At 37.1% G+C, this 18,422-nt stretch overlaps 1 protein-coding gene across 2 annotated transcripts in view; it reads right to left on the reverse strand.

Annotated features, from left to right (window-relative positions):
• RSRC1 (arginine/serine-rich coiled-coil 1) overlaps positions 1-18,422 on the reverse strand; it is a 172,675-nt gene that overhangs the window by 134,072 nt on the left and 20,181 nt on the right. For both annotated transcript variants that reach the window (XM_009333931.1, XM_009333930.1), the window contains exon 3: positions 8,473-8,643. In XM_009333931.1, the coding sequence (XP_009332206.1) occupies positions 8,473-8,643 (171 nt within the window). The remainder of the gene's footprint in view (positions 1-8,472; positions 8,644-18,422) is intronic.

Genomic DNA, 18,422 nt, shown 5'->3' on the forward strand with positions numbered 1-18,422 from the left:
AAAGGCAACAAGATCTCTTTACAACGTCTCGTCTTTTTCAATAAATTTTGCATGAAAACATGTTACCCAAGCACAAAGTTGCCTGCTGTCACATTGGAAGTATGATAAATGTTTAATGAAAACAACACCACACAGCTTGGTGTCAGACAACAGCTATCACACAGTCCTGCTTTGATCTGAACAGACACTTAAAAGGAGTTCTGAGCATGCTTTGCACCACAGAACTCTATAACCTATATGCAAATAAGAGAAAATTACCATAAATGACTTCCTACTGCATAGCATGGAAAGAGGTAAGAAAAAAAAACAACCATGACAAGCTCCAGGAGTGTCTGACTGCTGTCAAACTCTGAGAAGCCCAATATTCCCAATTTACTTCCAATGTCTTCTGCCAAGCACTGAAAAGCTCATCAACAGGCATTTATCACCCAAGTACTGACTGCAGAACCTGCTGGGACGCTGCCAGGGCTGAGCACAAAAAATAAAACTGCTTTGGTTAAATGCCACTGAAAAAGGTCCCCTAGACAGAGGGACCTCAGCAAATATTTAAAGACCTAACATATGCAATTAAAAGGAAAAATGAAGACTATATTTGAAAAAATAACTCTTCAGCTCTGTAGTATCTGTCAATTATTTAAGAAGCTGTGAAACAGTTAATGCGCAAATGTATCGATAGCCTTATTAAGTATCAGAAATTAAAATGGTGGTTGGGTTTGATTAATGGCACAACACTTCTTTTTTCATAACAACTGAGAAGCCGCTCTTAATTTATTCCATTAAAGATTGTCAAAAACACTTTAAAAAGTAATCCAAAATTCCGCTACTAAGAAAGCTAGGGTGAAACCCATAAATCTAGTAAAAGTTATTTAAAGCTAACAAGTTTTTAGTAGGTTTTTCCCCCCAGTTCAACAATGAACAACGATCCTTATGAAAAGCATGTCTCAATGCCAGAACTTGCATGTTTTTAACCTAATCAAGACTTTAAACATCAAAATTCAACAGCACACACATACAGGTCAATGAAAACATGTATGCAAGTTGTTTTAAAACAAGTGAATTAAAAAAACCCACAAGATTAATGTAATGCTTTGATTAGCAAAAAAATTACTGGAAAAAATATTGTAGTCGTATAACTACATGTTTAGGTAATTCAGTACTATAAAACACTTCACTTTTGAAGACTTTGACATCTGGAGATTACTAGCATGCGAAAATTGCTGGTCTAAACGTGGGATGCAGGAAAGCTCACTCACTCCATTAGTGACTGAGCTTTCACAGCAGCCTGCAAGCCATGATTTGCAGTCATCAGGTCCACCTTGTGGAATGTGACAGAAGTATGTCGCACAAGGACCACACAGCACACCCCATCCATGGCCAAAAACCCAGCCCCACCCCTCCCTGTGAATGACATGGCCATTTTAACAAAGCCTGGAGGCACTTGATGACAAGTTTCATACGTCACTAATCTAGTCCTCAAGTCATGATTTAACAGAACTATGTACCATTATTTTTAGAAATACTAAAAATATATGTATTTCCCAGATTTTATACCACCTTAGAGGAATACACGTTAGGAACAGTTACTGATGTTGATACCTTTAAAGTATTACAGAAAATATCTCATGTATATAAGACAAAACTGCAGTGCTAATAGGCTTGTCAAATAAGCCACCTTACAACATTTAGAAGAAACACCTCACAATCTATAGTGCATTTTTAAAAGGTCACTAATGTCCAAGACTCGGCATATAGTCTAGCTAATACTATATTAGCAATTCATACACCATACAATAAAGAACAAAGCTTTCAAACTGGACTGCTGTATTAAGCTTTGAAGCCAGAGAAACATGGGAGGGGAAGACGGGTTGCTGTATTTCATTACAAGCAAATAATTGCTGCCTTCCAGTGAGCACAATACATCACTTCTTAAAACAAGTCACAAATGAAGGAAAAAGAAGGAAACAAAATGTGTGTCAGGTGCTGGAAGTCTAAAAGACAGTGATAAGGAAGTATCCCACAGGTGCCATGGGTGTATAAAATAAAAATTACATTCTGGGACTGGCTGGAAGCCTGCTTTAGTCTTATCTAATGGGACACCAGAATAAAAAAAACATACTTATACATCATACTTCCACGTCAGAAAAAGCATGCTAAGATTGTTTCATCTTAGGGAGGCAATGCTATATGAGCCTAAGGCACCTGGAGACCTCACTAGCACGGATCAGAAGGAACTGATGCTTGGACCTCTTCCAACCACAGTCTTGATGTAGAGCTCAAGTAATACTTGTGCTGTTGTAACAGCGGAAAGCTGTTTTGCTTACCTGTAACTTATCTTTTCTAAATATAGTACTTTCAATAAGTTAGCATTTGATCAATAATCCAGACTGTATCTAGCACCTTGTTTTCCTATTTTGCTGGGACAGAATCTTTTTCAATAGGAAGAAAGGATTCTGTAATAAAAACCCCACTGTCATTAGTACAAATCTTATTTTTAAGCATGTTTCTCTCCAGAAATTAGTGCAATTCAGCTTTACCAAACAACCAACAAGATTTTTTTTTATATATTTTTTTTTTAATCAGATTGATAGGACAAAGTATATCATTATACTTCCAGGAGAACTATCACTAATTTTCCCGTACTCAATCAAAACCACACAGCAAGGGCCTACTGTGATAACTGCAACTCTGTTGTGGTTTAACCCCAGCTGGCAACTAAGCACCACACAGCCGCTCGCTCACTACTCCATGGTGGGATGGGGGAGAAAATTGGAAGGGTAAAAGTGAGAAAACTCGTGGGTTGAGATAAAGACAGTTTAATAGGTAAAGCAAAAGCCGCGCACACAAGCAAAGCAAAACAAGGAATCCATTCACTACTTCCCAGAGGCAGGCAGGTGTTCAGCCATCCCCAGGAAAGCAGGGCTCCATCACGCGTAACGGTTACTTGGGAAGACAAACGCCATCACTCCAAATGTCCCCCCCTTTCCTCCTTCTTCCCCCAGCTTTATATGCTGAGCACTATCTCATACGGTGTGGAATAGCCCTGTGGTCAGTTGGGGTCAGCTGTCCCAGCTGTGTCCCCTCCCAGCTTCTTGTGCACCCCCAGCCTACTCGCTGGTGGGGTGGGGTGAGAAGCAGAAAAGGCCTTGACTCTGTGTAAGCACTGCTCAGCAGTAACGAAAACATCCCTGCGTTATCAACACTGCTTTCAGCACAAATCCAAAACATTAGCCCCATACTAGCTTCTATGAAGAAAATTAACTCTATCCCAGCCAAAACCAGCACTTACCCTTCTTGGTAAGTCACTGGAAATTAAACCCAACCTGTCCCATTCCTTTGATGCAAAGACAAGGCTCTTCCCTTTTTATTCGGTGACCTTTTCTGATCAATGCTATCCCTTTTTTTGTTTTAGCCCAGAGCGCATACTCTCGCATAAGATTCATTTTTGCAAGGGAAGAAAATGAAACCAAGAGAAGAAAAGCAGAAAATGGGACAGCCAAATGTAGGACCTGATAAACTACTCTGGCGGAACAACGAACACTAAAGTTTTCCTTTTTTCAAATAAACAAAAATTTAATAAAAGAAAATCACTAGGCTAAAACTTATTGGTAAGAACTAGACACCAGATGTTGACTACGCATTATGAAGTTTTGCAGAGTTAACGGAAAATGATAATGCATCACAAAATGTATATTGGTCCTTATTTTATCAGTTCCATTTTATAACACTTCATAATATATCAGTGGATATAGTGTGTTCTGTAAAAGTTACAAAGGTGTGGTAACACCTTGATACAGCACTTGTCAGTTAAACTTTCATGAGAACAGGAAAGCCAACCATGTGTGTGCTAATTACAAAGTATGAGCACTGGCAGAGTTTTAGTATAGTAACAGTCCAAAGCAATAATGCGCACAACATCACTACTGCAGTCATGGGTCATAACTAGAGGACAATATTGTTACTACAAACAGAGAAATATGATTTGAAACTTGGCCTGGGAGACTGGATGAATAGAAAAGGCTGCAAGGCCAAGCAAGTGCTTTTACTTTGGAAATGCTGGCAACATTTATTCAGAAAAAGCCATACCATGTATCGATTTCTTTTTATATCCTTCCAGGCAATAAAGCTCTTTCTCCCATGCACTGCAACAGAAATACAAAACAAAAAAAAAGGAGGAATGCAGTTCGAACAACTGCTATGACATTAGGAGACCAAAGCAGCAAAAGCAAACTGGTTAGTTCAGATCACTTGCAAAATGGAAGGAAAATAAGTAGCACTGCAGTAGCTGAATACAAACTAGTTAAGAATGTTTCTTGTACCTGCTTGTCATCAGCTTTTTTTTGCAGAGAGTTTTCATTGGAAATGAAATAATCCTGATAATCTGAAAGATGGATCATTTTTTTGTTTATGAATATTTAGGGTGTGCTGCTGGGACGCTTTCTGAGTTTGCGTTGCCTTACCTTTTAAGTGAGTATAAAACTATTTCAAAGCTTGACAGACTGCTCTCAATGCCAGGTTTTTTCACCAAGTACTGTCAGATGCTGTAAATGAGCTTCCCAGCCCAAATTCAAAGCAGCTGTTACCACAATCTCCCTCCATAATGGCTGGACAAATAGTATATCCCTTAAAACATTTCAGATTGTAAGAACAGAAGAGTTCAGCTGTTTTGCTATGATTATAATACAGCCTGTCTCCACGAAACAGCTGACACTTCTCCAACATTCAGGAAGTTCTGTGCTCAACCTTAAAGCACCTTCACTGAAACAGAGAATGCCAAAGGATGACAACTGGATTACTATGGCAGAATTTTTTACTCTTGAAATCTCTCTTGAGATGTTTACTGTGAAGACAATATCTACTTTGAAAGAACCTAAAGTTGCCCTGATTTAAAAACCAAACACAAGCCTCTCCCCCTCACATCTACAAACATACACAAGCCAAGCGCAGAAAAGAAAGTTATCATTAGAGTTTATATGAGCTGCAAACAAAAAAAACATTTGCTCCTTCATTAGTGCAAAAATTGCATTTTGATTCTCCACTTTAGAGGAACAGTCAAGTCCCAAATCTATGACTACTTATATCGGATAAACCTGCAGTGCTGACAAACTGAAATATCTTCTTTTATGCAAAGTTAAACTATAAAGTCAACCAGCACCTAATAATTTGTATTCCGTCTTCTCACAATCTGGCTTTAGGATGATCTTCATTATAGCTTTACAGTAGCTATTTTCAATAAATACATTCCAAACATACATGAATTTAAACTGAAAACTAGATCTGGCACTTGATGTGTCTTGGAGTACCTGTAAGGATCTATTCCAAATAGAGGTCAGAGGACTATTTTTTCCTCTACAGATCCCCCGCTGTTGGAGTTTCTAGAAAGGCTCTGTAGAATAATGTTACTTTCGGTGCTGATCCTAGACACTAGATCTAGAAATGCATTAACTTGGAGAGTCGTCTACAACAGACTCCTCTCAGTATTTCACATCCGAGTGTACACCTGACAGTCATTTTTTGCGTCCATTTAGACTTTCTTCCTCATACTTCAGAGAAAAAAAAATGTGAACAAGTTGAAAAACCAGCACCATCACTGTGTTAGTTACAGGAGAATATGGCAGGAAGAAAAATAAAGTACTTGTTTTTTTCCTGTCCAAACTGGATCCAACTTAAAACAAGAAAAAAACCACACGTTTTGAGGACACATCACCTATCTCTGTTTACTGTCTCTCCGATGAAGACAGCTGATGGAGCAAACCATTTTAGTGCTTCCTGGTCTACTCCAGCATTAAGTCAATTGGGTGAGCTGTGACATTCCAGCCAAGGCAGTGAACTGTTGTGCTGCAGCGGACCAGCATCAGTCACAGAATCTGCTAAGACACTCGGCTGTGGAGGCAAGCTATAATAAGAGTTATAATTCTAACCATACCCACAAAAGGACATCTGACACCACTACAAGACAAAAATCCTAAATTATAACATACACCCTCAAAAAATATCAGCAAAACCAACTTACTACCTTCTGCTGACCACAGCCAACTACAAAAGACCTTATAGTTACTGGAAAACAAAAAATTCTATCTTGGTGCTTTCCTCAGAAACGAGCATCAAGACAGAACAAATGAACGATCGACTCTCCCTGCTGCTGCAGGAAACAAAGAAAAAAATGCCAGAAGCCAATAGACTTACACAGGCAAAAGGTTCTCTCAGTTTGTGTTGTACCATCCTCCTTCCTATACATCTATAAACTAAGGACAGCTGAGCTTCCTTGGCCAAGGAGATCTTCTCTTTCCCATACTTTTCACCCCAAAAAGGAAAATAAATACATAAATAAATGGTACAGAGGAAGAAAGATGAGAGCTTGGGAGGCTTGAGGAAGCCTCATACACAAACACAACTGTAAAACAGTTGTGTGTGCTGCAGGAAAATGAGGCCAAGAGAAACTAACCCTCTCCGCTCCTACACACAAGCATTTAAGGAAAACTGCAGGTTCCTAATTCACTCTCACTGGGGTCTATAACAGAATATTCTGTAGACAAATAATTGTGCAGTAATTGCAAATAGCAATTGCATCAGAGGTCTGTCTTCTCTGTGTATTCAAATATGTTGCTTTGCAAAGCCTTTAACAAACAATAATGTGATGCTGATACAGTCTTAAACTTCAGAATAACAAATAACTGTAAAGGGGAAAAGCTTCTCAGATCCATATTCTCTGTACAGATATACTTTGATCACTATTTGATTAAACTGAAAAACATGTTGTCCCCCCTCAGAAAAGTTTACGAAGCACAGATTATATCAACATCATCCTAGGTACATTTCATTTTGTAGTCTAATAATGCTCCAAGTAAGAAATCCCTGTATAAAGCCTACCAGTCAGTACCTGAACTCAGAGGAAAATGGACTGATGTCATAAAATGTTTCTATTATCAGTTTGTACTCTTTGTCCTAACTACCTTGGAAATGACCCAAACAGGGCATTTTGTTTTCAAATTTAGCATAAGCAATTTTGTAAGTTATCAAAATATAAAGATAAATTGCTTGCTTCCAAAAAAATTCTGTGCACTTCTGTGTTCTTCCTACAGCTATCTCATATTGATCCTTGTTATAAAAGGACATAAAGTCAGGCAGTATGCTAATAGAGCATTGCTATATACTCCAACATGATTTAAGATGTGCTTCTACACGAAGTCCAGAAAACCTCTCATACACCAAATGTTATGTGCTCAGTATGGATCCTTTCCTTACTTTTCTACTTCAATAAAAAAAAAAAACAAAAAACAATTTTGGCTGGAACATCCAGGCTCCTCCTCAAGTCTTCTAGAAGTACCAAAAGATATTTGAACTTCAGGTAAATGGGTAAAAGGCATCTTGTTTGGGACTTATCAGACATACTGCAAATGTCTCCGGGGTACTGTTTACATTGAATGCTACTAATGGCTGAAAACATCCACAGCAAAAAGAGACAAATATCCCAAGTGGTTTAGTAAAATGAGGAAAGTATCCCTTAAAATGAATGGAAGATGCCACTCTTGAAGTTCCCAGCAGTCTAAGTAATGTACTGCAAGTAAGAAAAACACATGCAAATAGCTAATCCTGACTATTTACATAATCAGTGCTATAACCATGGACAAGTAGGTAATGATATCTGAGAGACTAAATAACTAATATCATCAAGCCATAAAACCAGGGGGGTAATTGTGAGATACCGCCACAAACATGAGTGGAGGATGCTACTCTGGAAATTCCCATTTAGCTGTCCAGTGGGAATCCACCAAAGGGAAATTCATGACATGACACACCAGTGTCTTCCTTTTTGAAACCTATCACATAAACAGGGAAAGATAAACATCACAGTAAAGGCTGCAGGAGATCAAGGTGTATAAAGCAGAGGTAATTAAATAAATTGCCTTTTCTGAAATCTGTAAAAACAAGATCAACAATCCAGGTCATTTCAAGCAGAAATTAGGTTGTCGGTAGGTTTTGAAAGGCAGTCCATCATTCACCCATAGCAAGTGCTTCTGCTGAAACTGTATTTTGAGCCACAAATGAAGCCCAATATGAACTTCCGACAATGTAGGGACGGGGGGGGGAGGGGTGGCAGGAGTTGAACAGTGAAAACCATCTTTTCGTAGGAAATAGTCTTCATACTTTCCAATACTCCTCATTTTTTCCTTAAATTGTAGTTATTACATATTGGAAAACTATTTATATTAATCAATTGAAGAAAGTTATTTAACATATTTGCAAATCAAGGAGAAAAAAAGAACTGTAAATTAAACCATCATTTAGTTTGAAATGTTGTCATGTTCCAGAATTTTAAAATACTGACTCACACTATTCAAAGATTTTAAATAATTTCCACTTAGTTTATATAAAATATCACGTACTATAAAGCAAATTGATTACAAAAAAGTAAAACGACACTAAATTGTTCCCTGTTTTTATTATAGTTATATTGTTTGTCATTTCACTTACCCATGCTTCGTGCCATATATCTCCTTTTCTTTTCCTTTGCCCTTCTCTTTTATTTTTTCTTTCTCTCTGCCTTTACGCCGCTCTCTTTCACGAGACCCGCTATGAGTTCTCCTATGACTGGATCTTTCACTACTTCGACTATAAGAACGTTGACGAGGTCTTGATCGTGATCTACACAAAATCCATAGTATTAAAATTTAGCAGTCATACATTTTTCACTGTCACTGTATGTTAGATTTGTTACATAGTCCAACTATTTTAAATACATTTTCAAATAATTTAGTAATTTAATACTTTTAAAAAAAAACCTGCCAATTTATCAAAAGAAAAGTGAAAAAGAAAGCATTGCTTCTACTCTGAAGGAAGAACACAAAATAAATTAAACCACACTATGTACTATTTGCCCATTAACGAAGTAATCTGGTATTACCAAAGTAATCTTCAGAGCTATTGGAGAAGGAAAGGAAGGAAATTTTTTCTTGAACATTAAACTTAAGAATTTAAAGTTCTGATCAATTTAGCTTGGCAAATAATCAAAGAATTTACAGCTGCTACTAAGTGCTTGTATTTACATATTAAATACATTACTACTACTAATGATTCTATGATTCTATGTTCCAACAAAAATGAGAAGTGATGTGTCCAAACCCCTATCTTTAGCCTGCAGAGCTGACACTTGCACACAGCTTCTTGATACCAAATTCAGATTTGAAACACACTTTGCAGAAAACCTATAAATAGGCCAACCCTACAGGCCCAATAATGCAATAAACTGCATACAGGTGCAAGGGTTTGTGTACATATTTGGTTCTTGGTTACAAGTTCCTACATGGCTGTAGGATATTCTGTTCTCAATCATGTTATCCGTTCCTCTGTAATAAATATATGTTGTTACCGATATACTTGAATGAAAAAAGATCGAGAAGTATTACAATATGACTGTTTCTATATGTACCCAAAAAACCTTTTTATTATTCCTGAATTTCTTTTAGATGATTTTCTAAATTTTAATTTATAATTTATCGTGGATCAATACACCTTTTCTATGGTACATGAGTAACTATAGACAATGAATATTTAGGAAAACAGCAGTTCAAGTTTGCATTAGTTTCTATTACAACGTACGTCTTGATAAAAGTTCTGACGGCACCTCATTGAAAAGTTTCATTAAGTACTGAGAGGGCTGGGGGGAAAGCCATTTTTTAAAACAGTATAAAAAATTTATTTAGCACCTCTTGGAGTGCAAAACTCCAAAGGCCTTTAAAAGCAAAATCACACACAAAAGATCACTCAATTTGAAAGGCAACAACTGTTTAATAAAACTCAACAATAGAATAAGCAAAAGAAAATACTACATCCAGATGAAGCTATAAATTACATTTAGGAAGAATGTTGTTACCGAGTCTGGAATTTGTCCAGCGTACCGGGGTTAACATACCTATTCTTGCCATTGAGCCTTTCAGACTAGCACTAGAGGTCAGGACCTCAGTTTTACGTTTCATTCGGCAGATGGCATCTCTTGCAACACAGTATTCTCCTATTATCGGTCACACTGTTAGCACTGATACAATAGATCAAATTACCACTTAAGTGGCGTATTATGAACTATAGAACATTTTCTGTCTCAAATATTATGTCATCACAAATTAAAAAGCATCCATCGATTCTTTAGTCCTCAGGTAGAGGAAGTTTTGACTGAGAAGAGTATTTTGGATATTAGATCTATTTTTTGGTTGGCACAAAGACACTGTTTTTACAAGCATCATGATGAGGCAAGCACAGATTTACAGACCACTGCCCTACGGACATTCACTGTTCAAAGGTAACCATGATTTCTGAGAACTCTCCAGGTAAGATGCAAAGTCAGAAACAGTAAAAAAAACAAACAAAAGCACCCTGTAGCAACACAAATCACCTTCATTCGATGCAAGGCCTCTCCTTACTTAAGGATGTAGTCCTTCAAACAGAAATTACTGAAGAATCTAAAATATTTACTGCTAGAGAGCTTACTTTCTCAGCTCAAATTTGAACTTGATTTCACATCCACCTTTTGCAGGTGCCAATAACAGCAAATTCAGTTCAGATTAGCTGAATGCTCAAATCCTAGACTTCTGTTTGTTCACACGTCTAAGTAGAACAAATGGCAGGTATAATTTATATACAGAAAAATAGCTTTTAAAAATTAAAAGTAGACTTGTTGCATCAAGTTTGTAATAATGTACTTACAACAGCATTGACAAACTGATAAACGTTTTCTTTACAGAAGCTGTCCCTGTTCTTTCATTTGCAATCTTTTGCACCCATAAAATTCATTAGGCTAGAGTGATCCCTAATCATTGATTATCCTCTGGGTTTTACAATTACAGAAAATAGCTAATACAGCTTGTGTTCCCTGTCCCACTCACGCAGGTGAGGCAGGCAGATGACTATCAACGGGATATTACAGTGAAGATCTTAACAAAAATGTTAAGTTCTACTCCACAGAAGCCATCCCTGCAGGACACATTAGTTCAGTCAATCCTTCAATTATCAGAGCAGTTGATCTGGGCTGCAGATCAGCCCAGAGCACAGATGCAGACAATCCAGAATTGGCTTCATGCAGAGACAACTTCAGTTTGGTCAGACTTGTTAGCTCAGATAACAAGTTACCACACGTAGAAGGGTCTTCAGGGCAGTTCAGGTGTCAAGTCTGTCTGCCTTCGTGGGCTGCAGACCCCCAGCCTAACCCAAACTGACTGCGAAGCCCTGCTTTAGGGGATCTACGGAGGGAACACTGCAGAAAAAAGAGCTGCAAAGTGGATCTAGCTTATTCTGCTGCACCTGAATCAACTTGCAGAGTGTCTCCTACACATTTGTTCTCCAGTAGCTAAGATGTACACAGGGTTTATTTGCTCGGTACAGGACAAAGCAGCCAAGACAGAAGTGCTGAGGGATAGAGACAAGCACACCCTAACACAGGCTCTTGATGTAGCACCAGGTAAACACCAGCCACACTGACCTGTGATGGATCTGCTGACCTCCTCCAAAGATAAGTTTTCCTGGGTTTTCCATCATTGCGCAAAGTTCTTTGCAAATACTTAATTTTTCATTATTTCCCCTTAATGCTGCAGAGTTACAGCCCTCCCAAATAAAACTAACTCTGCCTGCTAAGTTCATTGTATTTATTTATATTGATTACAAACAGTATATATAAAGCACAGATAAAGCAACACAACTGCAGAAATACAGAAAGATGTACTAGCCCCAATCATGAATAGGGGTGAAGTAAATAAGGAAAAATGAGGCAAAGAAAAAAGGAACAGTCTAACATTAAAGCTCCCTTCAATTCCTGAATGCTAGCAAAACTTAGATTATGTTAATCATTTTTAAACTGGGATAACTACCGTGCTTCCAATGTTGTACAGCAATGAATATTTTTGAAAAAGCTTATCTTGTATTAACCTTTTGCCTTCACAATCTAGCCAAAGACATTGTGGAGGAGGACTATTAGAAAAACCACTAGGCAACCACACCACACAGTTGCATTAACAAATTTAAGCTGAATCTCAACTCTTGTTTAAGACTTCTTCTAGTCTGAAAAAAATCTTAGGGACTTCTCACACAAGTAGAGGCATGAAAATTTTAAAATATATTTGCTTAACTAAGTAACAGCTTAGTATATTATGAGTTAAGACGCATTATGTAGTTTTACCACATTTTGATGAAACAAAGGAAGCACAGAGACTAAATACTTTAAGATAACAGACATAAGATGGCAAAAATAACAAACTTGGTGGTATAATTCTCTAGAGCAATTTCAAACTGAACCAGAATTAACAGGAAGCCAGCAATAAACCATATAAGAACAGCTGAGCTTAAGCAGGTAAGACCACAATCTTCTTGATCTCTGCTAGTGTGTGCACTCTTAAGAGAGCTCTCAGTTTCTATGAAGTGCCACAGGAAATGGTGATTAGCTATGATTGAAGCAAAAGCCACAACTATATTGATATACTGAGTGAATGCTGCATCACTTCTAGAATGCATGAAAACCTACCTCTTTACGCCATGAAAATGGACAAGCACTGAAATGTATAGGGACTCTGCAGTGCAAGTCTCACAGGGAAAAGCGGGAACTGCAAAACACTTAGGAAAATAAAAAGGGTTTTGCCTACAAACAGGTTTTCCCTGCATTCAAAAAACAAAATATGAGCTAAGGCTTCTTTCTCCCCAAACTGAAAAGCTTAAGGAAGGGACTGACCAAAAGAAAGTGTGTCTCTTCTTTGCTTATTATCTTTTAAAAAAGGCGTAAGATGTAATCTCAAGGGGGGGAGGGAAGAGTCAAGCATTTTAAACAGGAGAACAAAAATGAGATTATTGATTCAATAAAGTTAAGAAAACTTAAATAAATGAAGCTAAAGAGATTAGATTCATAGCAAGAAGGAAGCGAAAGGTATGCAACACCATATACTGAAAGGCCAAAAATATGTATTCAGAAAGCAAAGAAATTACACAAAAACCATTTTAAAAAATACAAAGAAGGAAAAGCACAGTTTCCCACAAAGTATGCAAAAGGATGTGCTGTGTTTGTATACAGGCAGATGTTACTACTCTTCCTGGCATTTTATTTATTGGTAAGTACTCCCAAAACAAACTGCCACTTAAATTTGCCCTCTTACATACAACTGTTCTAAGACCTCAGTATCTAAAACCTGCCTAATTTCCTCCAGCTCTGAGGGAAGCTCCAATCTCCCTTACCTCCCAGGCTAATTACACCCACCTGTTAATACCATTCAAGACTAATTCAGCAACACCAAACACAAGCTTCAAGGAACCAGGTGACAGGAGGACTACGCTTCATATTGCCTAAGATACATTCAGTATTTAGTAGTGTCATCCCCCAGCAGCACAGGCTGGGTTCATGGGATAGAGCCTCTCAGTAACGGCAGATGAGCAAGGGCTAACCTCAAACCAGAGGGCTGTTATCAGCACCTTCACAGTGCCAGGCTTAAGCACGCTGAAAAGCTGCACTTAATGCCACAGAACTTCATTTTACAGTATGTTACCATTTTAATAAGATAGCTGTCTTTTTTTTTCTTTGCCTATAACCCCCAAATCCTAAAATATTCATTTTAAGAACACTTTATGCAAACTTCCATAAGGCCTATATTAAATCCAAAATATGCAATAGGCTCTTGACAACGGAAGATAATTTCATAAAGTGAAAATTAAAATGTACTAAATTTGCTACTCAGTGTATAACAAGCTGTGGTACATTTCCATTTGTAGCATGAACGAATTCACCTGTACGTTACTATGAATTACTATTAAAATATCCTGCGACACATACAGAACAGGAAATAAAGATAGAACTTTATGAAATGGAGCTACAAGAAGTCATCTGTGCCAAGAATTCATCAGTAAACAAGAACAAAAGTCCACAGATCCAGCAGAGAATAAAGATTTTCTATTTTATTACTGTTGAAAAATAAAAACAATCCCAATTCGTCATATTAAAGCAAGTCCCAAAGTGTTCAAATTATAGAACTACTGGAAGGGGGGAAAAAAGAAAAAAACAAGCTGGAGAGTAGACTGCCAGCATGCACACCCCCTTCCCCCCAAACCAACACACACAAAACACCCACCCACCATGCCAAAGGTTAAGTCATTTAGTCAAGTTCAAAGATCTTCAAAGAGTTCTTAGATCCAGATAAGCCCATATGTTACCAAAATTCTGTGAAAAGCTATTACTTTCCAATCTGCTTTTCATGTCTAAGTTACAGAACACACAGATGCTTGGCATCACTCAGAATCCCTAAATTCTCACACCAGATAATCAAGGCTCGCCAATAACTTTCCTATCTAAAATCCTAAGAAACGTCTTTATTCCATCAACACTTAGTCCACTTGTAAAAATTGAAAGTATCCATAAAAGCCCATTCAGTTACTGCACAATAAGTGTTAATTTGCTAATTTCTTCACAGGTAATCAATTAAAATGTAAAATATTGGATAAAATTAGTTGCACTAAATTTAACAGCTGCTCCATAAGCATAATTAGTTTCACAAGGGCCATATGTATTCTGAACAGAGACAGAGTTGAAACAAATAAGCAGATTTTAAAACAAGTTTGAGGAAATCTGCATTTAATTAGCAGGTGGGCACTACAACTGCATAATGTTTTTATACATTTATATTTATGAAGTGACAGAAGATCTAAAGGCTTTTTAAAATGGCGTTTATTGTTTGAATGGGAACTGTTTTGCTGCATGCTAAAGTGATTTAAATCCTTATAGCTCTGCTTTGAAAAAATCATAAATGGTGAAAGAAAACATGTGGAAAACTGTAAAACTAGAAAGAATTTGCGACAAAAAGCAGATACACATACCATAACCAAAAGGAAACTACACTTAATTAAATGTACACTACATCTGGAATATCAGCCTAATAAAACGTGAAACTATTAATTTTCATTGTTCTAAAGGAAATGAGGTCAGTGTCGTTTAGCATTTCCCCAATTATATTGCACTAAAGCATTGAACTATATCTTATAGGTACAATCTAATCTTTTCAAAACACTACAATTTGAAAACGGTCACTGAGATAGACTTTTTTAAAATGGAAAGAGGAATTAGAGGACAAAAACAAGACAGCTCAAACAGAAGAAAACAAGCATTTCAGTGAAGGTAAGTTTTTGAAAAAATAAGCTATTTTGCTAGCAAACAGCAACCACCACTCAAATGAAACTTTCTGAGATGTCAAGTTCTTCCCTGGCATTCTTCTAAGTATCTCTCAGCTGATACAATTCTTACTAGATTATTATTAGCTCAATAGCCACAAACAAAACCCAACAAATTCATGCCTCTCTAATACTTTAGCAATAAATCAAAAGTCTGGGAAAGAACAATGAAACACAACTGCATTGCATCAAACCTGGATATTCATATTGGTAATAAAGACACAGTGCAAATGCACAACTAATTGCAGCAAAATGACATGTTCTTTTTCAAAGCATATTAAGAGAAAGTTTCTTGTTTAACTCAACTTCACTAGCAAGAAAAAAAAATCACGGTACAAGTTCTTGGGGAAGGTAAAATAATTTCAAGCATCGACTGCAGTTGTTCAGAAAATTGGAAATTACTAATGCTATACTTTTTTTAGATGCAAATACTGCTACCTCTATAAAACATTTCAGGTCACTATTAGTTTGCAACTTTAAAATGTATGTGTTTGAGGAAATCAAATATAGATAATATGTATGATAATATGGTTTGTTTATTTATTGTTAAATATAAGGTGAGTGAAAATGAAACTAAGCAGAGGCAGAGAGCCAGCTTTTAAGTCTAAAATGAGACTGGTACTAAGAGGAAAAAGAAGTTGTTTCAAGCCAGCAGTTTAGACAGTTGGTAAGTGACAAAATAGAGGGGTATTAAAAACAGTAACGATATCATCCACAGTGCCAGAGAAATGCAAGATGAAATATAAACAATAACAGGGACAATCAAGAACATGGTTTGCAGAACTAAGACAGTGGATTCACCAGATACAGGCATCAACTCAGTTCAGTAATAAACAATTCTCCACCTATAAATTACATTAATTACATAATCAAACATTTGAGGAAACAATACTCAAAATTTCAGTAAGCTGTAATTAAAAAATGTAGTTACTGAAAACTTGGCATGAGCAATACTTAATCGCAGCCAGACAGAAGAACAGATAGAGAAGACACTACTTTTAGTCTTGTTTATTCTCAAGCAGTCCATTTGTTACAAATCTAGTTCTCCAGACTACAACTGTCTGGTCTACTCTTCTCACTTCCAAAGAAGATTAAAGTGCCTTCTTTGCCACAATGCCTTGACTATCCTACAAAAAGTCTCCTTACAGTAGCTGAAAGACTCTAGATCCGGTGCTGACAGTGAGCCAGTGCCGACTGTGACAGCGTACCTCCAGTTCAGCACGCCTACATCACCACAAAGGTGTTGTAAAACCTACAGGAGATCAACGACTGGGTGAAAAGAATTTACTCCAGAAATACATAAATTTTACTTAAATTGATCTTCTGTGTCAGCAGTCCTTTGCTCAGAGACTTGCTTCTTGTGGAGTTCAGGCAGAACTCCTTGCCTAAGGAATGAGTGACAGAAGAGGAGCTGACTACGACCCTACCAGCTGCAGGAGCACTTTGACAAAAGCCTTCATGGAAAACTAAAACCAGAACACAGATTTTACTAAATATTATCTGAAAACCAGAAATATAAATCATAGATTAAACAGCTGCTATTCAAGCATGGAGATAAACCACTTGTTTTTGTTGATGTGCTTTTACAAAATGCCTAACAAAGCTAGTCACACTAACCTGTACGTAACTATAACTTGCTTCCTTCATCAAATGGCTCGCTTGAGGAGCATTTCCATGCACGCAGAAGCGTAATCTGCTTGAGAAGGCCAGATGCACATTACAAATATGTATGGAAGTACATAAGCTAACTGCAGTGTTATTGGATACACATTATTTATGCATTCAGCACAGAAAACTATATGCTATTTTTCAACAGGCTTTTTTTATGCAGAGGCAGGATCGTGGGAGCAGCTGTGGCCAAAGGAAGTGTAATGAAGTGTGCTGGCTGGGATTTGGGAAGGGAGAACAGCTGTGTGAACAGCTCCCACTGATCTACTGGAATTGCAAACTGTTCCACTCCATTAGTGATGGCTGGAGGGGATTCTCTCTCCACTGTATTCCTTTAGCTTATACAGAGGTCACTAATTGCCCTAGATATAACCGGTCCAAAGGAGCTGAGGATCTTTGGCCTCATCTTCATCGGGGGGAAACATGTTGCATCGTTCATTTCCCTTCTTAATCTGTACAAAGACTCTGAACTACCCTCTTTGCTGAGATGTCACCTCAAATTAGGACCATCAGTTTAAGAACACATCTATTTTTACATGAAATTAATTTCTTTCACATCTTTCTTTTCTTAGAGACTGTCTCAAAACAGGACTGTTTTCTAACCCTACATTCATGTAGCCATCTCATGACTGAACAGTAAAAGCTAGAATTTAATTCTAATAACCTTTGGGTAATAAAGTAATAAAGAAATGGGAGTTAGTACACCGTTCTGGCTGCTAAATAAACTAAGAAAAAAGCCACCCCTCAGATTCCCCATCGTTTCTCATTCAAAGCAGTTCTAGCAGTCTTGAAATTCTAGACTTCAAGGGCATAAAAACACATATAGCAACACAAATGTCTGCAACACCCAGCTGCACTTATACTATATATAAACTTCCATATAAAACCAAAGTTAAGGTTGATAAGAGAAGTAATTATTCTTCCAGTAATCTGTTAACAAAAAAAAGCTTGCATCAGATGAGAATATCCAGCTTGTTTTCTACTCATACAAGAGATTAAAAGCTACTCAACCTCAAGGTGAGGCAAAAGCTAAACAGTTGTTGGTTTGCCACACAAAGATACCAGCAAGAAAGATTCCTTTCCGAATTCCAGAACTGCCACTGCTTAGGTTGAAGAAGAAGCAACCAGAAAAAATGGACTGTATGAAACTTCTGTTCCTTTAGATTGTCTAATCCTGCAGAAAAGACGTTTTATATCTTTTCTACATTCTTTATAAAAAAAAAAGGAAAAACTTGAATTCTCTATGAATGAATAAGGTAACATTTTATTAGCAAGTAAATTCATCAGGCTTTGTAATTAATTTATACATACACATGCAGTTATTCTGTTCTTGATACAGCTGGAATCTATTTTAAAAAACAAGGGTCCAGCTTACTTTCAGGACTCTCAAAAAATACACCACATTATTTGTTTCTACATCATGCAGGCATTAGTGACTCTGCATCTGCTATGACAGGAAGATCTGGATGTATCACACAGCAATGAAAAAAGGTCAAATTCATTTTCCAGATGGAATCAGTATCCGGGTAATTATTTGTTGTAAATTTGACAACACCTCCGTTATTATG

Source organism: Pygoscelis adeliae, unplaced genomic scaffold (genome assembly GCF_000699105.1).
Source record: "Pygoscelis adeliae isolate BGI_AS28 unplaced genomic scaffold, ASM69910v1 Scaffold241, whole genome shotgun sequence".
NCBI classification, from domain to species: Eukaryota; Metazoa; Chordata; class Aves; order Sphenisciformes; family Spheniscidae; genus Pygoscelis; species Pygoscelis adeliae.